This window comes from Lygodium microphyllum, chromosome 17 (assembly GCF_053477565.2).
Source record: "Lygodium microphyllum isolate KBCC chromosome 17, Lygodium_microphyllum_v1.1.10, whole genome shotgun sequence".
Classification (NCBI taxonomy): domain Eukaryota; kingdom Viridiplantae; phylum Streptophyta; class Polypodiopsida; order Schizaeales; family Lygodiaceae; genus Lygodium; species Lygodium microphyllum.
In genome coordinates this window covers 120840794-120865017 of record NC_141151.1, presented here as the reverse complement: position 1 = coordinate 120865017, position 24224 = coordinate 120840794, and the positions used below count along the sequence as shown (strand labels likewise).

At 42.0% G+C, this 24224-nt stretch overlaps 1 protein-coding gene across 2 annotated transcripts in view; it reads right to left on the bottom strand.

Moving 5' to 3' along the window:
* The window catches only part of LOC148022308 (ankyrin), a 29376-nt gene extending 7858 nt beyond the window's left edge, over positions 1-21518 (bottom strand). The window contains exons 1-3 of one of the 2 annotated variants that reach the window (XM_087697944.1): positions 21161-21518; positions 20490-21077; positions 19577-20085 (exon numbers count right to left, since the gene is read on the bottom strand). In XM_087697944.1, the coding sequence (XP_087554070.1) occupies positions 19577-19864 (288 nt within the window). In that variant the 5' untranslated portion in view covers positions 19865-20085; positions 20490-21077; positions 21161-21518. Of the gene's footprint in view, positions 1-19576; positions 20086-20489 lie in introns of both variants that reach the window. The other variant, XM_087697943.1, reaches the window with a different exon arrangement.
* Between the last annotated feature and the right edge of the window lie 2706 nt (positions 21519-24224).

Genomic DNA, 24224 nt, shown 5'->3' with positions numbered 1-24224 from the left:
GGATCCACATCTATAACTAGAGAGGCTAGGCTGCCTAGCCACTTGGTTACTCCTGCTGTACAAATAAACATACTCCACAATTGGCACCCTATTCCACTACTGTCCACACCCCTCTCTAGTGGGTATCTCAATTTGTGGCATTGCCCAACCCCTCCTATAGCCATCTCTTCAAGCTTGTGTTTGCTGCACATTGTCTACTGCCTATCTAGAGCATCCAGCAATTGACAACACCTATGGGACTGCATTTTCAGTATGCGTTTGTTGTTGCATCTGCCTAGCCTGCATTTGCTTTTCCCTAGGGCTGCCTAGCCTCCTATCCATCAGCTAGAGACGTTGCCCTGCTGTCTACACCTACTATATGCAATCTAGACAGCTTCTGGAGCAGCTGTTTTGCATTTTTTTCTCCTATGCAGGCCACCATGCTGCCCCTGCCATTGATTGATGTATTTCAAATGATCTGCATTTGTCACATCTGATTTTAACTTCCAAGGCTGCCTATTGCAATACAAGATCCATTCAAGGTTCGACACGCTCTCCACTTCATGTCTGACCCAATCCACTCTTAAGACAAAAAGATTCGAGGTTATTGTATTCACTTCGCATAGTGTGCTCTCTTTCCCTATTAGGTTTAATGTTTTTTCTCTCTTTTTCTCTCCTCTCCCTCTCTCCTTTTTTTTCTCTCTCCTCCCCCTCTCTCATTTCCTTTTCTCTCTTTCTCTCCCTCTCTCGTTTCCTCTCCCTCACCCTCTCCCTCTCTTTCTCTCTTTCCCTATTAGCTATATGGGTTTTTTCTCTCTTTTTCTCTCTCCTCTCCCTCTCTTTTTCTCTCTCCTCTCCCTCTCTCATCTCCTTTTCTCTCTTTCTCTCCCTCTATCGTATACACTCCCTCTCTCACCCTCTCCCTCTCTTTCTCTCTTTCCCTATCAAGTTTAACGCATCATTACGTGTAGGCTGAAATTATTGAAAGAAATGTTTTCACACTTCATAAGGCTGCTTACTAAAACATAAAATGATTGACGCACTAGGGTCATACACACTTGCATTACGTATATCACATGGTGTCATTCCTAGATGCATTGCGATTGTTTTCTTATACATATGACCTACACTGAGTTGCAAGATACTTAAGCTGTAGGTTTAGACAATCACGTTCCTTGGGGAACTGTTAAGTGAGGAAATATCTTCTCTCTTGGAATGTTTGAAAATGAGATTAGAGTTTGTGATGAACCTGTTATTTGTGTTAGCAGCATATCGAGGGCCAATCCCCGAGATGTACTAGGAGAGCTGCAGTGGGGCCGCGGCATTCAAAGGGGGCTTTAAGGAAGGATGGGATAAGGTTAAGATCCTAAAGAATGAAGAGATAGAGAAAGAAATTTTTGTCTTAAACACTAAATCATGCATAGCAAGGTTTGTAAGGCCATTCCCTTCATCGACATTGGAGATCCCTCAATCATGGTAAAAGGAATGGAGCCATTTTACAAAGTATGATGTCAGTAACCACTCTTTTTCCTTGCAAAATGTCTCCTAGCCACTATTGCTCTCAATCAATGAGTCTCCACCTATCCACAATGCTCCTCCATCCATCTAAGTTGGGTGGGGTCCCAAATCTCCTCCCATCGCTTTATGCTGTACACAAGGACAAAGTATCCTTTAAATGCTTTGTCAAACGTCCAAAGAAGGGCCACACCTATCCATGCTAGCATTTCATTCAATATCTTAGTAGAATTTTCCATACATTCAACATCTTGTTGACCAACTCAAAGCCCCTCATTTTGATCTTAGAGTTTACTTTTACTCTTTTCCTCTTTAGTTTCTAGTTTGACTATGATTTTTGGCACCCAATCGGAATATACAAGCCATGATGTATCTAATCTTGTCCTTTAGGTTAGTTTTAGCCTCCACAAGATGTTAATGTAACTATCTCTCTCTCTCTCTCTCTCTCTCTCTCTCTCTCTCTCTCTCTCTCTCTCATTGTATTAATTACCAAAACAGCCTCAAAATACATGATCAAGAGCACAAAGATACATGACAAAGGGACTATATGATCAAGAGAGGAGCCAAAGAAATTGCACTATGCCAAGAAAGTAAATCCTATGGAGGGAGAATGTCTATCAATTGAATCACATTGAGCTGCCAATGAAGACCGACCTCTCAAGCAAGCTATCACTTGTACTCCTAAAGAGGAATTGGAAATGAATGCATTCCGCATAGTCCATATATGCCAAAAGCCCCAGAAGCATAAAAAGCAAAAGAGAACTTTCCTCCCTCCCCCCCCCCTCTCTCTCTCTCTCTCTCTCTCTCTCTCTCTCTCTCTCTCTCGTGTAGAGGCTACCAAAATTAAAGAACGATCAAATGTATGAGAGGCCATTTGGCCAACACACCAAGAACATCTTCACCATTGAGAAAAACTAATTTCCACACATGGAAGTGCCAAATGTATGAGAAAAACTAATTTCCACACATGGAACATCTTCACGATCAAATGTATGGAAGTGCCAAATTTCCACACATGGAACATCTTCACCATTGAGAAAAACTAATTTCCACACATGGTCTTCACGATCAAATGTATGAGAGATATAATTTCCACACATGGAAGTGCCAAATACACAATCGTCATTGGCAATCTTGCATCATCATACCATATCACTTGTAGGAGAGCCTCCAATAAGAACTCTCCAAATAAAAATCTTGTCTTGAACCAAGATGTTTGACTTCCATAACTATAGCAATCTATTACCGCATCTTGTGAGTACATCTCTACATAACCACACCTTATTAGCCCTTTCAGTAATCCATCTTTTATCCTCTCTCTCTCTCTCTCTCTCTCTCTCTCTCTCTCTCTCTCTCAAAATAGGCAATTGCATTACATATGAAAAAAGTATAAGATTACAAGATGACAGGATGCAATATGGCTTTAGGCCATCGATAAACCAAATACAAGAGACTCAGTAGATACTCTTTGAGGCATCATGATTAAAGGAGCTAGATGGGCTAGAGGAGGGTTCAAGAAATTGCAACGTGCAAAGAAAGCAAATCATGTATAGCGAGAATATCTGCCAAGTCAATCAAGTCAAGCTGCCAATGAAGAAGTCCTTTCAAGCAAAGGTGTTCCCATGCTCAATACTCTGAGTCTCAACGATGAACCTAGTAGTCAAAGATCAAGGTTGCCTACTCTCGCATAAACCCTAGAATAGTGACCAACACAAAGCAATCATATGTCTCTCCAAATCTAGAACAACCTCACCACCCATTCGTTTGGGGGCGCAAACATGGTGCCAAGAGATCCAAGATATACCCATCCGAGAAGAGTCATTTTTCCAAAGCAAGAACCAGATGGGTTGAGTAATTTCCCATAAACTAGACTTCAACCAAGGGAGCAAAGAGATGTAATATTAAACCATTGATACCACGAGTGTTTGAGCTCTTTTCAATCTTACGTAGAAAGACCAAGCTTATGGTTTCCAATACACAAACTTATCCATAATGCCCAAGGATATCCAATCCATTAGCAGTTTAGGCAAAACTTGCATCCCCAAAGGATAGTTTGGATGCCTGAGAACAAACCCTTTAAGCACAACCTCACCTTGTTAACCCAAGGCTTGAAGGTCACTCTCAATGCAACTAATAAGGACCAACTTAGATGATTAATGTGAAGCCTCGAGGCAAGGGCAAATAAGTCCCGTGCATCCATTGCTCTTTATATAATACCAAGATCAACTTTGAGAAACATGAAAGTGTTGGGAATAAATGGCCATCGTGCCTTTTATATGTGCACAGGTGTGAACACACCCTTAGCACATTTGTACTTTCATATATATCTATCTAAAACCTAAAGAGGTACACACACAAAAAGATTGTACCCAAGAACATCGTGCATCTCTCTTTGACTCTCACTCTCTACTCTTGCTCGCGTTTTGCTCTCTACCTGACATTTTCATCACAAGACATTGCATCACCACTACGCATCGCTCACTTCAAACTAGTATCAAAGCTGCAGTTAAGGTGTTCGCGCTTCTCGGAGTCCGTGCAAGTCAGCTCGTCATTGTTCTTTCACTGGACAAACAAGCAACAGCTCGTGCAATCAAGCATAGGTCAACAAGCCACGTTTTCAATCAGGTGACAGTTCCAAGTTGCATGTAATCAAAATCGTCATTTCCTGGTCAGACGTAGTCACTCGCAAATCATGCACTTCAAGCGCAAGTCAAAACGTCGTTTTCCAGGCCACGCAAGCAGGCGACCGGCTGGCGGCTGTAAATGGGGCAAATTTGTCACTTTTCTTTTGCAAAATTTTTAATTTTTCAAAGGTTCCCTGCAAGCAAGCCCTTTATTCACTGACAAGCATTCGTGCGTGTAAGCACGATTCAAAATTTTGGGATGATTTGTGCCAAAAATTTGGGGATTTGTCCAAACTTGATGCGAGCAAGACACAATAGTGATATTTGTCTCAAAAATTACAGGAATTTGTGACATTTTGTCTCCGACATTTGGGGCTTTTCATGTACATTCAAGAATTGGGCTGATATCTACCCAATTTCTCGACATTGATGCACATTGGACCCTGTGTAATTTGGGGCTATTGCTGTTTGGGTAAAATTTGTGCGCCATTTGGTCATTTTATGTATATGCAGGTTTAATTCCATGCAATTTGGACACCTAGCACTTGGAAAATTTTGGGGGCTTTGCTGAAATTGATCTATTTTGGCAAAATTTGCATATTCTATGTATGTCAGAGACAATGCAGATGTATGGTTGATGCTTTGAGCACAAAAATTTTGGGGCTTTTGACCATGCGTGTCAAATTTTGTGCCCGCGAGTGCATGTACAACAGAAATTGCAGCTAAAATTTGGGACTTCTCATGTAATGTGATGTATTTGTCCTTGGAACAGCTGTAATCAGTTGTAAAGTGCTGTAGCGCAAGGTTTAGTGCTTCTGAAAATTTATTTGCACATCTGAAATTTCTAATTTTATGTGGTTATTTATTGCTGGTTGGTACTTATTTATACCTTGGTCACTTGTGTAACAGTTTGGGCCTGCATTTGCTGAATTTTTTGGTCACATTTGGTCTGAAAATCATGGCTGGCAGCAGTAAGAGCAATCATCTCATCTCATCTCATGCACCTTGAAGGACCACATAAATTTACACTCTGGCAAAAACAATGCTATATTATCTTGTCGTAGAAGAAGCAGGCAAGGCCGATTAAGACCAAAGGGACAAAGCCTGCAGATATGGAACAAGAAGATTAGGATGAGTTAAATGAGATTGCACACTCAACCATCGAGCTATCGATTTCTGATGCCACATTGAAGGTTTGGATTTTGCCTATACTATTTGGACTCGACTGGAAGAACTGTATGCCCAAAAGAGTGCCGCAAGTAAAGTTTATTGGCTGAAAACGCTCATGGATTTGAAGCAAAAACATGGAGTTGACTTTGATGAATTCTTCTCTCCTGTAGTCAAGATGACTACACTGAGAACCATTTTGGGCTTGGTTGTAGCTGAAGATATGGAGCTCATACAGATGGATGTAAAGATCATATTCTTACATGGTGATCTACATGAAGACATATATATGCAGTAGCCTGAAGGGTTTGTGGCAAAAGGGAAAGAGATGATGGTATGTAAACTCAAAAGGAGTTTGTATGGGCTGAAACAAGCACCAAGAGAATGGTATCATAAGTTTGATACATTTATGCAATCTCAAGGTTTTCATAGAAGTCAAGTGGATCACTGCTTGTACACCAAGAAGGCAACAAATGGCAGCCTGATTATCTTGGTTCTGTATGTTGATGACATGTTGATTGCTGGCAAGGATACTCATGCCTTGGACTCACTGAAGTAAGTCTTCATGGCAGCTTTAACATGAAAAAACCTTGGTGATGCAAATCACATTCTTGGCATGCAAATACTCAGAGATAGGTCAAAAGGATTACTCTATCTATCTCAGCAAGAGTATATCTCCAAGGTTTTGCAACGTTTCAATATGGAGAGAGGGGAAACAATTAGGGTTCCATTGCCTCTATATGTGAAACACAGTACAGAGGACAGCCCTACATCTAATGATGAGAAGGCTGAAATGGCCAAGATACCATATGCTTCAGCTGTTGGCAGTTGGATGTATACTATGGTTGCTACACGTCCTGACATTGCCTTTGTAGTGGGAGTGGTTAGCAGATACATGGAAAACCCTAGTAAAAAACATTGGGAAGCAATGAAAGGTATTATGAGATACCTCAAAGGCACAAAGAATTTGTGCATCTGCTTTGGAAAGCAGAAGGCGTCTGTCGTTGGCTTTACGGATGCAGACTATGCTGGTCTTGCGGACTGCAGAAAGTCCACTTCTGGGTATGTGTTTATCTTCACAGGAGGAGCAATCTCTTGGATCTCCAAGCTACAAAAGTGTGTTGCATTGTCTACTATAGAGACAGAGTATGTGGCTGCCACTGAGGCATGAAAGGAGGCTTTACAGCTTTCACATCTAGTGGGAGAGCTTGGCATTTCAGAGTTACCTGTTCTCCATTGTGATAGTCAGAGTGGTATCATGCTAGCACGGAATCCCGTCTTTCATGCAAAGACGAAGCACATACAGATGAAGTATCACTTCATTAGAGATGTACTTGACAGCAAGAGCATTGAGCTTGTCAAAGTGCATACAGAAGACAGTCCTACAGCTCTTCTCACGAAGGGTCTTCCAACAGAGCGGTTTGCTCATTGCCAACAAATAATGGGAGTTAGATAGGTATATGTATTTCAGCTTTGTGCATACCTAGACTTAGCTAATTCTTTTCTCCTCTTAAGGCACGTTGTCTTTAGATGGGAGGTTGTTGGGAATAAAGGGCCATCGTGCCTTTTATATGTGTACGGGTATGAACACATCCTTAGCACATTTGTGCTTTCATATATATCTATCTAAAACCTAAAGAGGTACACACGCAAAAAGATTGTACCCAAGAACATCGTGCATCTCTCCCTCTGACTCTCACTCTCTACTCTTGCTCACGTTTTGCTCTCTACCTGACATTTTCATCGCAAGACATTGCATCGCCACTGCACATCGCTCACTTCAGAAAGTATCATCTAGCAAAGCTTGGCCAACCAATTGCTCCTTTGAAGGGGAAGAGGGTCTATCCACCTCACCATTAGTTGCTAGACCAACCAACATCATCAAAATAGGATGAGTGGCCAAGGCAAAAAATAAAGGACTCAACAAGCAAACTTGCCTAATAGATCGATTAAGGGTAAAGGATTCCATGACGCCACCAAAGGAAACTCTTGAAGAGGAATCCTCACTAATAATGGCAATAAGTCCAAACATTCTCCGATCAAATCCCATGCATTGCATTACCTAGCCCAAGAAATAACATTCCAAGTGGTCAAAGGCTTTTTCCAAGCCCAACTGAACCATCACCATTTCCTCATTTGTGCATTAAGCATAATCTATCCCCACTCAAACATTCAAGATGTCGTACAAAATATTCCTTCCATTGATGGATCCATACACCAGAGGGTAAATAAGGTCTCGAAGATATTCATGCAATCTATTAGCCAAGACATTGGTAAAATTCTTGTACACAAAGCCCATCTAAGAAATCGGTCGCTAATGCTTCAAGGTTGAGTGGGACAACACTTTTGGGATCAGTTTAATGAGGCCCTCCTTCCAAGAGTTCAACATGTTTCCAATCATTCAAACCTGCTGGCATAAGGCTATCAAAGGTGCAACCAATTGAGGTGCATAGGTCTCAAAGAAATCATTAGTGATACCATGCCACCCGAGGCTCTTATCTTTCAATAAGTGCAACAAGACTTCCATCATTTCATCTTGTGTAATATCCATATCCATAGTGTCAACAACATCCAGTGAGACTTGATCTTTAACCAAGTCACAAAACAATGAGACAACTGCATCAATTGTGTAACAAACAAAGGATTACAATCCAAACAAGTCCCCAAAATAGGTCCTCTACATTCCCAGAATTGCTTGAGGATCTGTGATTATTTCACCTTCGGGATTGCTTAGGCAAACCACATTTTTCCCACCAAAGGAAGCATGCAAAACTCGATAAAATTTATGTGACTAACAATTATTGTCTTGCAATCCCTTTGATAACGCAACAAGTTTAACCTACTAATATGTTCTTTCCTGAAAAATATCAATGAGATGTGTCAATCTTATAGAGATAGAAAGTAAAAGGGATCTTGTTACGAATCAATCAAAACAAAGTGTGTTAACCCTAGGAATTACTTGGTAGCTTTTTGAAACCTTTGCCTGTGGAGAATAGCATGATGTATTCCATAATGTCTAGCAACCATTTGCACATTGCATAGCAACCGATCGAGAGAAGCTACCCCTTGAGATGAAAGATCCAATGAAAATTGATGTAGCAACGTAGCAATTGTCGCATGTAGCCATTAAATATCTCATGCCAAAGGAAAGAGGAGCTGAAATGTAAAGGCAACTTGCTCAAAAAAGATCAAAAGGAATGGACAAAATGCGTATACATCTCAAGCACCATGGGGAAGTAATCACAGAGAACAATGTTGAGCTGCAACACACTTTACAACTGATTAGCATCTTTAAACAGCCCCAAAACACGATTAATTTGTGAAAAATACAAAATTGGCACGTGGTTTGAGAGAGTTTCATTGGTCCCCCAAAACCCTAATTTTGTCAAAGTGCAATGATGCGGAGGTATATGACCGAGACTGAGAGATAGAGTGAACACAGAGAGGAGAGGAGAGAGAGAGAGAGAGAGAAACGCAGATTTGCAATATGAAGAATGCTGAATAAGAAATACAAATATGTACACGGGCGCAATTCGTATGTTTGTGTATCTCTACCTCGATGATGTCACCTTGCTATACACCTCGAAGTCTGCAGCAATCAGCACAATCTCTACCCCAAACTGAACCTAAAATCTGCAATCAGAATGTGACCGAATACGTGCTTGAAGTCAAGTATGAATAGGCCAAAAAACTAGTACAGGTCGGCTGCATTAAATGCAGCAAACTGCAAAAAACTGTCCCACTGCACAACTGCCACATGGCATCTTGTCCGACTACTGATGTGGCCGACTGCTGACTGTACAGGTTATTCAAAATGCTGCATGGACACATGCCTAACCATATCTCTAACACCCCCTCTCAGATCCTCGACATGGCATGAGACTGAGGGATCTACTAACGGAGTAAAGCCTAGGGAAGCTTCTCCTCTATCTTGCAGTAAACCACATCGACAGTCTCATCTAGAAGCTTCTCCTAAATGAAATCGTACTAGACCTCAATGTGCTTCGTCCTAGCATGCAATACTAGGTTCTGGACCAAGGCAATGCAACTTGCATTGTTGCTATGAAGTGTAGTAGGACCTATCGGCTAGCAGCCAAGCTCCTCCAATAACCTCCGAAGCCACACCATCTCGCATGTGGTAGAAGACACCATGCAATGCTCTACCTCAATCAAAGATAAGGCAACCGTGGGTTACTTCTTACAGCTCCATGAAACAACACCTACACCCAAGGTAAAGCAATAACCTATCATGGACAGCCTATAGTCCACATCTCCAACCCAATTTGAATCGCTCCAACCTGTAAGCACAAGATCGGAACCATATGTACCTGCTGGATACACACATGAGAAAAAATAAATCTAACAAACCTCCCTTCGAGTCATGGGTGACTAAACCCATGACACAAAACATTCGAAAAAGAAAAAAGGGATGGTCTTGCCTCAAAGAGGCAATGTCTAATCCCGTACAATGATTTTTAAAAAAGAAAATACGTAAATGAGAGAGATGCAACATGAGAATGACATAGTCTACCGAGAAGCTCAAGGACCCGAAGTAAGATATGGTTCAAAGGCGAGTGTTCATGGCTCAGAGGCTGATCAAAAGCCAACATGGCTCAAAGGCACGGCACATGACCAAAGGTCAAAATACATTAGCTTTCAAGATCAACTTAGAGGTTGCACGGATAGTGGTTATAATTTCCCCTTGAAATAAAGCTACTAAGAGAATCATAAATGGAAAGTACAAATCTTTTTTAATAAAAACCCACGCAAAGTAACCCACACAGTAAATGAATGTGTTTGAAAAGGTATTAACACATGCATTGGCATGGTCAATGTCTAATTCTAAGACGCATTGTTTATTTATTTATTTACAATCTAATTCAAAACACATACTAACAGTGTTCATCATTGCCACAACAATGACACACAAGCGACTGTCATCAAGCAATCAGCTAATGTGGAGAAAGGACAATCGAGCAACACATGAAGGACTAAGCTAGGCAAGGACAGCACTTGGGCAAAACCAAGGCATGCTTACCAAAGCTAATGCTCATTCTTGTTCTTTTTCTTCTTCTTCTTCTTCTTCTTTAGCAGCTGAAGCACCTTGAACAGCACATGGACAACCAATGGTGAACCAGCTCTGATACCATTGTTGGGTTTAGCAATATGAGGTGAGAGAGAGAGAGCTAAGGTGGATGCAACTGCATGAGACAGAAAGAGAAAGAGAGAAAACTCTTACAAGTACACGAGAAGCGGAATAAATTGATGTGATAGTTGTTGATGAAAGTACAAGTGATAGAGCCTAAATATATAGGCTAAGCTACGTAGCTAACCCTTGGACTCTTATTTAATGTTAAGTAGTGTAAAAGGTGTTCACACCTACACATGCACTTTTACACACAATAATGTGTGTTCACACACAAGGAAAAATAAATCTATCAAGTTTGCCACATAGCATGTTGTTTGCTATGTGAACAAATATCCCAAACTTTCCATGAGGCTATTTTCATTTTAAAAAAAGAGAGATCAATGGTGGGGTTGCAATTGTCTCTCTACAACTTTTATTTTCAAAATAGCAAGAATGTCCTTTTCCAAAAAAAACTCCAAACACAACTATCAAGTTTGCTACATAGCATGTTGTTTGCTATGCAAACAAATACCCTAAACTTTCCATGTGGCTATTTTCATGAAGAAAAAAAGGGAGATCAAGGGTGGGGTCAAATTTGTCTCTCCACAACTTTACTTTTCAAAATAGCAAGCACATTCTTATCCAAAAAAACTGCAAACACAGCAAAGGCATTTGTCCCATAACTATGTGCTTTAGAAGTGGAGGGCTGATCCACATCCACTGTACTACGATGCAAGTATCTACGGTCCCATGGAGTGATTACTTTCTTGCGTTTATCAAAGGCCAAACGCTTGGGGAGAGCATGTAATGGCTCCTATCAAGCCTTAGGATTAGAGATAGCCTTAGTGCTCAAAGATGTCATACTAGCACCTTGGGACAAAGATTTGTCCTTACAACGCGCATAGCTGTGCGGGACATTTTGTGCATCCTCCGAGGATCAAATACTTTGAACATCATTTGACTTTTTGCCCTTTGTCAACTACCCCTCTTGCTAGCCATGGGTACCATTAGTGAAAGATGAAAGTAATTGTTTTCCTTTGTCCAAATTTCCTCCCATGGGCGAGACATTTATATGCATATGGGAGGCAAAATCATCTTGTTGTACAAAAGAACATTTGCATGTCTTGTCTCTTCTTTTCTTTCGATACATTCTACCATAAAGTGACCTAATCATCTACAATTGAAGCAATGCCCCGCAGGCTTCTTGTTTGAGACGAAAGTGCAAGGTATGCATACTAAGGGAATTTACACATAGCCAAGTGGAAAGCTTGCAAGAAGTATCCCAAGCATGCACATTTTGTTTCTATCGATGGCTCGAGTACTTAGGAGTACCAACACTTTACCAATCCTAGCCATGGCGTCAAGTAAAGAGGCCAACACACGACCAGGCAACCCTCCACTTTCACCCAAACCAAGCATTCTACTTTAGCAATTCTATGAAGTCTGCCATTGGCCGCCATGGAACAACATGCACCAATTTGTGATCATAAAACAACGGTAGGTTGCTTAAAAACACATCACGCTAATGAGGAGATCAAAGCAAAACCTCATAAACCCACATTGGGCACACAAAAATGTCCTCAACACAATCCTCTTGTGCAACACTCATCAAAACAAGCATACAAAAGACATTATAGGAATTTTGACAATGAAAAACAATATGACCCCTTTTTCATGAAGGAAGGAAAACAATCGCAGCACCTTCTTTGTATCCACAATAGTAATGATGACATCACTCTCTTCAAAGTCATAGCAATTATTATGATCAAGTTGCACACACTCCTCAAGCCATGTGTTGGCAAAACCCAAAAGATGCTCCCAAGTCCTGGGAGTCATCTAACTGCCCTGGTACTTGACCATAGGACAATGTGTGAACCATCTTCACAGCACAAGGCACCGTTTGTGATTTCCCACAAGGCAATGCATCCATCCCACTCACAACGGAGGCCTCCACAAACTTGGAGCACTTTACAACAAGCTGCCTATGTTCAACATCAAAAGTCGAAACCATTTCATCCTCATCCATATCTAGCTCCAAGGCATCTACCACCGCATCAATAAAAGCAACATTCATCTCAGCCATAGGGGAGCAAGCGTCTTGTTCTCAATCTACACTATGGGACACAAGCTTGATGCTAAAAACGAGGTCTTTGACTTAGCACAAGTGTGTAAGTTGCTCAATCGCAACTACTACTCTAATCCGAACAAGGCTTGATACTATTGACAAACCCTAGCTTTGTTCATTGCATGCATCCTCATCAATATCTAGCTCCAAGGTATCTACCACTACATCACTAAAAGCAACATTCAACTCAGCCATAGAGAAGAAAACATTCTATTCTCAATCTACACTATGGGCCACAGGCATGTTGCTAAAGGCAAGATCTCTAACTCAGCAGTGCGGCACAGGTATGCAGATCGCTCAATCATAGTGCTCTAATCCAAACAAGGCTTGAAACTATTGGCAAACTCTTGCTCTATTTCCTGCGTGCTAACCTCAAGTTGTGGATGTTATCTCTCTATCTCTATCTATTAGCATCACCCTACAAGATCTCTCAACCTTTTGTCACACTTTGTGACATTGTCTCACAACAAGATCTCTATCTACACATTGCCGCAATGTCTTTCTAACTACCTTTCGCTCTCTTCCTTTCTACTGCTCTTGAATTGTTTGCATACAAGGCTGGAAAGACCTATGCTACATGCAGGGCAAGAAAGACCCTACACAAGCCTGAGAAAAGGTCTCGGTCAATGCAAAAGTCTAAGTAGCACTAGCACGGAAGGTAGATTGTATCTATCAATCTAACAGGTAGGTCCAAGAAACCTAGCACTAGCAAGGAAGAAAAATCCTCTCTCTCTCTCTCTCTCTCTCTCTCTCTCTCTCTCTCTCTCTCTCTCTGTGGCCACATCAGCTGGACGCGCGCGATAGGACAGGTCATTTTCGTCCGACAACTCCACGTCAAGTTGCGATCCCGATCCACCGACAGCACCTACTGGCCAGCTCCTACCCGTTGGCCCTGCCGTCAGATCCCTCACCATCCTGCAACCCCCCGTCACCTGCGCCACCTCAACCCTTTGTCGCCTGCTTTATCTACACCACCTAACGCCAGCCTCTCCCGCCATCCATCAGCTCCCCACCCACCACCTCTGCAGCCCCCAGTTCCCTGCTGCCATCTCCTAGTCCCAGAATCCCTCCTGTTGCAGGCAGTAAACCTGTCATGAAATGGTTGTTCCTCACATACACTGAAATGGTTATCCTCTATTCTGAACTCTGAATCGAGCTCCCCTACAGGCCCAACACAACAAGACGGAGTTTGCCCCCAAAATAAATAAGGTCCAGATAGAGCAGATGATTACCAATGCCATCAACAAAGTCAATGTGGGAGATTTCCCTCAACCGCCAAGACCCACGAACCACTTATTATTTCAAGCGTTCCAAGCCGAGCACTAATGGCTACCTCTCACATAGCCGACGCGCCATCCATATCTACGAGTGTAGTGAGCTTACCTCCATGCCGTTCGAGTTACCTCCTCTCCCGCGCACTCCGGTAGCTCCACGATCCAAGTGCAAGCTTCAAGCAAGCTCCATCCTCAAGCTCCACGCTCCAAGCTCCATTGCCGCGAGCAAGACAAGAGAAGAGAAGAGAAGAGAAGAAGAGAGGAGAAGATGGAGAGCTTCTCCTCCTCGGTCCCTCACCCTCACACACTCACTCCCTCACACTCCCTCTCTCAAGCACAAGCTCAAGCAAGCAAGAACAAGAAGAAGAAGAAGAAGAGGAGAGCTACTTTTGGCCACACACAAGAATGAGCTTCTCATTCACTTTTCTTTATATACATAACCCTAAATCCCTTTTGGGCGGTCATCCTCTTTTCCCCTTTTTTACATGGCCGGCCGTAGCCTAGGCCCTTTTTCCCATTGTCCTTCTATCTTCCTAGCTTCCTTTCCACCGCCCATCTACATTTACAAATTGCACGGGTGAGAGCCCGGCGCTCCTTGAATTAAACCATGATGCGCTTGCGCTCTTTTACAAAAGTTTTGACTTGCGCTTTTCCTTGTGCGCCTTTCTCCCTTATTTAGGACTCTTCTCCTTGTGCGTCTTTGTCTTCCATTTCTCTTTGCCTTGGCCTTTGTCTTTGTCTTCTGCTTTAGCTTTTTCGGATTTTCCACCTTTGTTCGTTTGAGGGTTAACAGTCAAGGAGTATAACAATGGACTGAGCATAGTGAACAGGTAGCTGAACGATAAGATTAAAAAGCTAGAATTGAAGATAGAAGCCCAAGATGGGGAGATTCAATCACTTAGGCAACTACTTACTGACATTCAGCTTAGCCCCAAGCTAGAGGAAGGAGAAATTTAACCTAGCATGACAGAGGAGCTCACCCGCATCGATGAGGAAGTACAACTCCAAAAAAATGAGATGACGAAGGAGGCTGTTTCTTGGACAAAGATACTCAAGAAAACCCAACAGCAAGTAGAGGAGGCGGAGCAATGGATTCAAATTGCAAAGAAGGGGAAACACCTAGCACACGCACCTACAACAACCATAATCAATGACACATTAGAGGAACAAAAAAGGAAAATGAGAGCACTCCATGTTCAGGTGACGGGGCTGAAGATGCATGAAAAAGTGTATGAGGGCACCAAGATGCTATACACGTTAATGAATATTAAGAAAGACACGCATGTCTCTGCTTGGAGAGTGGGCAAGAAAAGTACAGAAGGGGAGAGCTCAAAAGAGCGTGCACTCATTCTCAGCTTCCCCACCATGGAGGCTAGGAGAGACTTCCTAGCTCAACGCCGTACATTGAAGGGGACTGGTGTGTTTTTGGGTGACGATCTCACACCAACCCAACTAGCCCACATAAGGGAGTGCATGCCAAAAATTAAGGCAGCCAGGGAGGAGGGCGAACTCGCCTTCTACAGAGAAGTTCTCGGAGTTGCAGTGGATCATGCCTACCTATCATTCACCATCAACCTCCAATTCACTGACACACACACCCATCATGCAGCTCACCGACACCCAAGATACCTCTTTTCTAGAGAGAGAGAGAGGATATCTATGAGGCGGAGATCCTTAGATTGTTACATGATGTAGACCCCAATATTTCATTACAAGAGCTGACTTAGCAGTTCAGTGAGGCCCTACACATTGCTGTAGGTGTATCCTTTCCACACTCACGACCCACACAAAGAGCCTCCACCGAGGTGACACCTTGGAACAGCTGGTATGATGATAGCCATGTGTGAAGGCCTACCAGAAAGCTGGAGCACGAACACTATTGTGCCTATCCTCAAGTCAAGGGACCCTACTCTACCCAATAACTATCGGACTATCATGGTTGGGCATACATTGGCTAAGTTATATGCTTCCATCCTTGAGCATGAGTTAAGCAAGTAGGCAGAGTTGTGGGGTCTTAGAGCACAAGGACAGGCTGGCTTTAGGAGAGGCTTCTTCACATTGGATCACATCCTCACACTCAGAGCGATCATTGAGAAGGAAAGGGCCCATGGCCGATGGACCTACTACTGCTTTGTGAACTTCCACAAAGCCTTTGGCACAATACCGAGAGACAAGCTGATACATAGATTGCATGCCATGGGAGTACCGAAAGAGCTCAGTTGGGGTATTTTGGCACTGTATGAGAGAGTTGTGGGCAAAGTCCAAACACCTAAGGGCCTTTCGGCACCTATTTACTCCACCATTGGGGTGAAGCAGGGATGCCCCCTCTCTCCGACATTATCTGGCCTGTACATTGATGGGATTGTTGATTATATTTCACGGGAAGGAGATAGAGGAGCTCCACTAGCTAGCACTTGGATACCTCTCCTATTGTATGCAGATGACATTGTATTGATAGCTGGCTCTCCAAAGGGTCTACAGAGACACTTGGATACATTACACTCCTATACTTTGGACAGTGGGCTTTCAATAAACCTTGGTAAAAACAAGGTGATGGTATTTAATACTACACCACAATGGGTCAACAGATCAGCATCTAAATTCACATATGGATCTAAGGAGCTGGAGTATGTGGATTCTTATACATACCTGGAAGTCTTATTCACAAGGCCCACCTTTTCTATGCGAGAGGCAGCAGACACTAGACTGACTCGCGGATACAGAGCACTAGGTGGTTTGGAGAGGATGTGCTCACAGGTGCAATTCCAAGAACCGCGCACCAAGCTATCGCTCTTCGATACATTGGTCACATCCACACTACTTTATGGAGTACAGATATGGGGGCCCAATCTTGACCACCATAGCAGATCAGAGTGCACTTATGACGAATGAAGATCGATGGAGAAACCCCTAGTGCCCATGATATCTAGGATGATCAGATGTAAAGCCTCAACGCCACATGAGATCATCAAAGCCGAGCTAGCAACTACACCGATTGTGATAGAGACCCTCACCCAATCGGTTGCATACATACATAGCCTATGGCACTTATCCAGACACACATGCACGGTTGGCCCTTCAGTCCTCCAAGCATCTTGCCAAAGAGGGTGATACTTCATGTTGGTATGCATAGATATCGGCTTGGTTTGAGCTGCATGGCTTTAGCATGGACAAGTTATCCCCCTTCTAGTACTCCCTTGATGCACCATCTCTTGATCTGAGCAGGTTAGAGATTCGTAAGATCATCAGGATGGATCTTACCCGGTTGAATATCAAGCGGACATGGTTGATGCCAAGGCAAGAGCTAGGGACAAAGATGGCTTTCTACCGCGAGCATTTCCTTCATACTACAGATGATGGATTTATTGTTCGCTCGAGATACCTTGAAATAGAGGAGTCATAATACATCTCTCTGTCCATCAACAATGTCTCGCAAAAGCATACAAGACCATCCTGTCAAAAATACCTTTGAACAAGTGTGACCATGGATTCTCCGCCTTTGGCCAAGACTGCCAAAGTGTTCCCTCACGTGAGCTTAGACTAGAATCCAATCCTGCACTCTACCTAATTATAGCCTATAGTAAACTTGGATATCAACCCCAACTCCAAGATTTCAACCTACTAGACTTCGATCAATGCATCAAGAAAGTTTCTCTCTGGAACTTATGCACCTATATATCTATATAGATGAGGCTCGCCGACCCCATCTCACTATCCTCTCACACTCCCTCTAGCACTAGAGAGTCATGAGGGATGACCATATCACCTAGACTAGAAAGCAGCAGAGGAAGGGGCAGTCAATCCCTTTCCACGATTTGAAAAAGTTTAGTCCTACTGCGCCTTGGACTTCCGCTTGGCCGAAGGATCCAAGTCGAAGTCTATGTCTACACCCTCAAAGCATTTGCCATGCCATCAAACTTTAGGGGGAGCTTATAGAGTACCGTTCCCACAAGATGTGTCTCTAAAAGAGCGGACTACATGTGTCGAAGCTAGTCCTATACCTGTGTAACACAAAGTAAAAAGGATTGAATGATGTCCATCAACTCAAAATTCATCTACTAGAGCTGTCCATAAAGGGTCACGACACACATGAGGAAAGGTGCCTCGTAGATCTCATGCTTCGACCATATTTCTAGGGATATCCTGTAAGAGGTAACCACCAGTAGAACTTATTTAGAAATACACCGAAGCAGTACAAAATATGCACGTGCATCATTCAAATCCCATGTAAGCACAACTCCCTCATGGTTGTTCTCATCAAAATCCTCAAGAAGAGAAAAACAACATTGAGGCCAAGGAATAGCTCCACTGATAATGTACCTGATCCGCTTCTGCACAAACCAAGCTTTCATCACAACACTCTATATAAGATAGTCAAGTCCATGGAACTTATCATCTATAGAATTGCACACAGGAGCTATCTAGACAAGAAAAGAAAAAAAGATAGAGGATAGAGGGTATACAAAGAGAGAATACAACCAAACCAACAGCAAAGACTTCACAAAATGAGAGTTCACATGTAGTGTAACTAAAAATCTAATCAAAAACAAAGGCCAATTGTTGTAAAATGAAAAAAAAAACAAGCCAATAACTTCCAAAAACAACAAAAAATCGGCCTATATAAACAAGCGAAAAATAAAAAACGCAAGTTGAGAGAACATTTAATACAACAAACTGATGATTACAGACTATAATCCAAACACAGGCTGAAAATGCAAGTTGTTGGTTTGAAAAACGTAGGCTTAATCAGTAGAGAGAAGAAAGACCTATAATCAACAAAAAAATCACAAACAATTTAACACAAGACAAAGGAGAAAGAAAACAAAAGAACATTGCAAAAAAGAACTCAAAGATGTGCACGAAAAATAGAATCCATATACCAAACACAACAATGATGTTTGCAACAGTGAGTCACTGACTACATGGGCACCAACAATGGCTCCTCTCTCCAATAGAAAGACCATTTGAAGAATGATGATGTGACTGAATGGGAGAAGGAGGAGCCACAGAATAAATAGGCATAAAATAGACCTAAAATGATAGTTGATCGGCTAGCATTTAATGTTGATCGACCAACAATAAATGCCTAAATAATCACTAAGATGACCACCATAAAATGCCTATAATACACAATAATATCAAGAATAGCTCAAACTCACTCATGAGCTAACTAGACTATTAACAATTTCCCCCTCCTCAAAACTTGTTGTTCATGTGTCCATTTCAAAGTTTCCCTCAAGTATGCCTTTGATGCTCATCTTCTCTTATAGGAGAGAGTGAGATTGCATTTTTCCGGCACCATTACTTCCATCTTTAGATGTTCTAAGTGTTGTAGCATTTTACTTGTTCAATGACATATATTGTACCCTCTTCATCTTAGCTAATGCAAGGTCCTCTAATGCTCATCCTCCCTTAAAACAAAACATGTGAGAGCATCTTCCAAAAGAAAGAATTTTGACTTGAGAAACCGTAGAAGACACAATAAGAGTTCTTACTTTAGAAGGGATTCACAAATATGAAAGAACTTTTTATAGCTTGATAAATGTTCAGAAAAACAGCAATACTTGTCACCACAAAGTATAATTCACCTTTCACGTAATTACTATATTGTAAGGAGCAAATTTTTATGGCTGCTGGTATGTAAAAACAAAAGGCAGCTAAACCAGAAACACCTATACAAGCAGAACAGCAACCCATATAAAGCCTTTCCAAACACAGAACAACCAACTAGATGTTATACAGCCAAAGGAAATATCAAACTCACCAGAAGTTTCCTTACAATATCCACATGACCTGAATGAGCAGCTGCAAAGAGTGGTGTGACATCTGTTTTGAACTGGACATACTCTACTTTCAATTCATCTGGACCTTCTTCATGCTGAATAGAGTCTGTATTTTTAATGAACAGATTTATAGTTCCCATAAAATTCACATCTACAACTGGATTGGAAAGAAGCTCATCAACTGCCCCTTCATCCCCTTCAAGAGCAGCATCAATAAGTCTTTGGGATACAATGTGCTCATCTTCCTCCGACGTCAAAACATGCCTCATTGTAGCCTTTAAGATATGAATCTAGAACATTAAACTCGGTTGAGACACTAGTCTTCAAAGTGGATTATCCATGAGTATATCGTGCCCACATTCAAAGTCCTGCAGCAGGGTCCACTTTTTCAAAAACATTATTGGACGTCTGATGGTATCTGCAAATCCCACTCCACTATCCTCCCTTATAAGTGCTCAGGGGACCAACAAACTAGAAGGTGAATAATAATCTGCAAAGAGAAATGCACAAAGGTCAGCTGCAATCTGGTGTGTTGATATCCTGCTGATTGAAACGCCTCTGCTAAATAGTACACTCAGTCTCGAGAGCCATATGCAAGAAAAGCACCAGAGGACTTCACGGAGCTGGTTGCATATAGGGTTGATGTGAATACGCAACGGATTATAGCAGTACACGCATAGAAAAACCAGCGACACTAAACATAGTAATTGTATATATTTTGTCTTCGAGTACCATGTATAGGGAACACACATTGATGAAATCACCAATAATGTAAAACAAGATGACTCCATTTGACCATATGAAGAAAATAAGCTTCGCAGACAGACAGCCGTCCTATCAATAAGCCGGCAAACTATGCTAAAGACAGCTATAGAAACATCGAGAACGATTTACCTTCAACTATTCGGGAAAGAAGAGCGGGACCAAAATTTCAATCCTTGCGTGCAGCTGCCGTCTTCGCGGACACCAGTACGAGCATCCAAATGCGCTCTCTCTCTCTCTCTCTCTCTCTCTCTCTCTCTCTCTCTCTCTCTCTCTCTCTCTCTCTCTCTCTCTCTCTCTCTCTGTGTGTCTGAGAGAAAACACGCTTGAATTCGCCCGGGAAAAACAATCAGCACCGAAAGGCATCCACCACCACAGCTTCTGTCAAAACGACTTTGCTGCCTTTTCCCCCTTTTCCTTTTCCATTTCACCTTGGGAAGCCGCGCAGAATCGGAACACTATCATGAATTCGCTTAGAGATAAAGGAAGAGGGGAAAATTGGAACCGAGCAACTGCTGCCGCCTTCCACTAGCTACTTACCAGCCCTCGACTCAATGTTTCCTGCATCCGCTAGCAATAACAATGTCAGGCGCACTGACCTTCGATCCCTCTGGCAATCCACACCTTTTTGAGCTCCATCTCCGTGTATCCAGGGAGAATCGAACTTTCTTACTTTTACCATATCAAAGCATGATCAAATTTGGCATGAAAGCATCCATTCTGCAAAAATGATCGTGTCTTTAGCCTACGGAAACCTTACAAGCCTCCGCTGACAACAATCTGAACCGGGAATGACATGAAACCTCAAGAGCCGAAGATACTGCTACTGGTGAAAGAAGAAGAAGAAGAAGAAGCTCCCGGGTCTGCTCCTTCCGTTGAACCGTATGCCTATCCTTCTCGCAGGGGGGAGTGTGATTTACGAGGAGCCTCCGGCAGCAATCATGGACGCATTACGGCCTGCAGAAGCTGTACAAGGAAGGGGAGAAAAGGCCGTCTGGGGCACTCTCTCCGTCTGTCACTTGCTCTCTCACGCGAGAGAGAAGGGGGGGGCGGGGGGATGAAGATGGTCTCGAAATCCAAGGACACTCTCTGGGGGTTCGTTCGAAGAAGGGACTCGTCACTGAGGGGAGATCAAAGGCCCCTTGATTCTGACACGATCCTTAATCCCTTTTGATTAGCAGGAGGCGGCCCGAAAAGCTTACCCCCGTAACCCTTCTTTAATCTTTGGCTTAGTGAAAGGCTGCTTAACACCATTAATGAAGGTCCTTTTTCATTATTTAATGGTGCGTGCTTTTTGAGACAAAACTAAAGAAAGGAAGAATCCTAGGGGGGGGGATGCTTAGGGGTGGGTCACATGTTGACATGTCGTGTCCCTGTTCACTCAGTCTCGTCACCATTTGGCCAATGGGTTGATTGTTGTTAAGGCCCTGTTCACGCACAAGCCTGTCATCCTCTTAAAAAAGCGATTAAAGAACTATAACATGAATATATACATGTAAGCAACAAGAAAGGGGAAACGTCTCATCATAAGATTAAGAAACTTCTCTTGGAAATCGTGCTTTTGCTCATTAGGTCTCCTTATCCTTTTGCTAATGTAGTATTATTAGGATGGTGCTACATCCAAGCATTTTACCACACTTTTAAGAGTCTAACACGTAAAGGTAGTCGGTCTAACAAGCAGAGGTAGTCATGTTTTTAGTAGATAAGGAGGCACAAATACATGCCACACCATACTCACTTTACTTTCGAGACCTTTGTAAAGTCTAGTAAGAGGCAAGTTTGGCACCACCTTACTAGAATAAGGCAATGGGGCCAATAAAGTGACTCCCCCAAAAAGCAAAACTCAAGTCACCCTAATTTTAGTGATGATTTTACACAAAAGCTGCATCATTTTAGCTCATTCAATCCCCAAATTCTTACATATTAAATACATGTAAAATGTGAGTCAAACAATTGAACCTAGTTAATTTTTTCATATTTCAGATTTTGTAAAGCCTCAAAACAATGCATCCTTAAGTCACAAGTGTCACTCTATCACCCTCTCATTGTATGGCACTCTTTTGTCAACCCTGCTTTCATGACTACGATTACTTGATAAAAATAACAAAGTGCCCGATTTGTTTATTTAAATCGAATTTGATGTATATAGTTTAACGTATAAGAACATTAATATATTACTGATGTGGATAAAAATTATCCAATGGGGGACCATTACATGTCACTATAGTGGCCCCTTTACCCAAAATATTGTTCTCTTTTGACTTTTAAAAAGGGCAAGTCGAGTAAGCCATGCAACAATTTTACAAACCACAGTTGAACTCGATGTTGAAGAATAACTATGTATCAAAAATGTTCCCCATGTCCACACTAATCTTTACCCATTGACAAATCCGGTGATGCAATCATGAACTATCATCACGCTAAAATAAATGTGGGAGGGACCACCACCAAAGTGACACTATTGATCCAATTGATTAAGTCAATAGCTTTTCACCCCAACTATACTCTAGAGACTCCAACATTACTATATGGTCATTTATATGAAAGTCCTACTCTTGATTCATGCTTGTTACGTTTGCAAACCAATATTAATTATGGAAAGCACAATGTGGACCTACTAGCATATGGAAGGGTGCTACAAAAAGTATTTGAGCACATTGAGCATTAGCGAAAACCTAAACCTTGAGGCACTTTGTATGGCATAAGTCTTGGGTCTATACTCTCCTTTTTTCTTCTAGAATTCATCCAAATTGCAACTCTAGACCACTTTTCCTTTGGGATTGAGTTATTTTCCAAAATTGATGTTGCATATGTACACACGCACACACACACATACACACACACAAATGATAGTAAGGAAGCCCTCTAACTACTAGTTGGCAAGACATACTAACAAGTTGTTATCATGTCGAAGCTCACAAGGCTACGCCTTGCTTACTTCGTGTATCGCATGAAGACTTTCCTTTGCTAGCAAATATTTGCAAAAAGCATACAACTTCAAGAAAGAAGTGTAATTTTGCAATAGCCATCCAAAAAAGCCTTCTTTTTCATGCATGAACTTTATCATCAAAAGGGGTGCATCAATGATTAAGTGCATGTCACTTGATATTCTATCTTGTTGGGATAATAGCCAATAGGGCACCCTTGTACTAGTACACACTATACAATCAAATATAGATAAAGAAATGAAAAATAAGTGTGATTGAGTACCCACTAAAAACTTGGTATGTGCTTCCCCTCTCTCACACCCTCTTGTACTCCATTGCTTCCCTCTCAATTGGTATTAATGCTACATTCATAGGAGCTTGTAGTGGTCGAAGCAAGAAGCATGTGAAGTCAAGTTTTGCCATAATGTCAAGGATTTGAGCTTCTTTTGCAATGTTCATGCTTGTTGCCCAAATTGTAAAGAGGTACTAATCTTAATACCGATCTCTCTAGTTTGAGGAGTCATTGAGGCTTGATTCAACGGCTATCATGGCCTACTTTAGAAGCATTTGGATAGCCAATAGTGGATGGATTCAAGGCAATACAGCTTGGTTTTAGCATGCTTGACTAGAGGTTTTAGTCTATGTACTTCATGTATGTAAACACAAGGGCAACTTGTGTTTAAGTAGGGGGCTACTTGTTGGAAGCTCAAGACTAAAGCTAGGGATTTAGGCAAAGGCTTCCATGTAGAGAGAGAGAGAGAGAGAGAGAGAGACTTATATTGGTTACTTTTGCTTTGATTCAAAGCCTTTATGGCTATTGGTGTTGGGCGAGCAGGATTTAGGCGTGTTATGGATTCAATTGACCTCAAGGAATCCATACTAATATCTTAGCCAATTTCATGCCACCCTATTCATCCTACAACAAATTTTTATTAGTTTG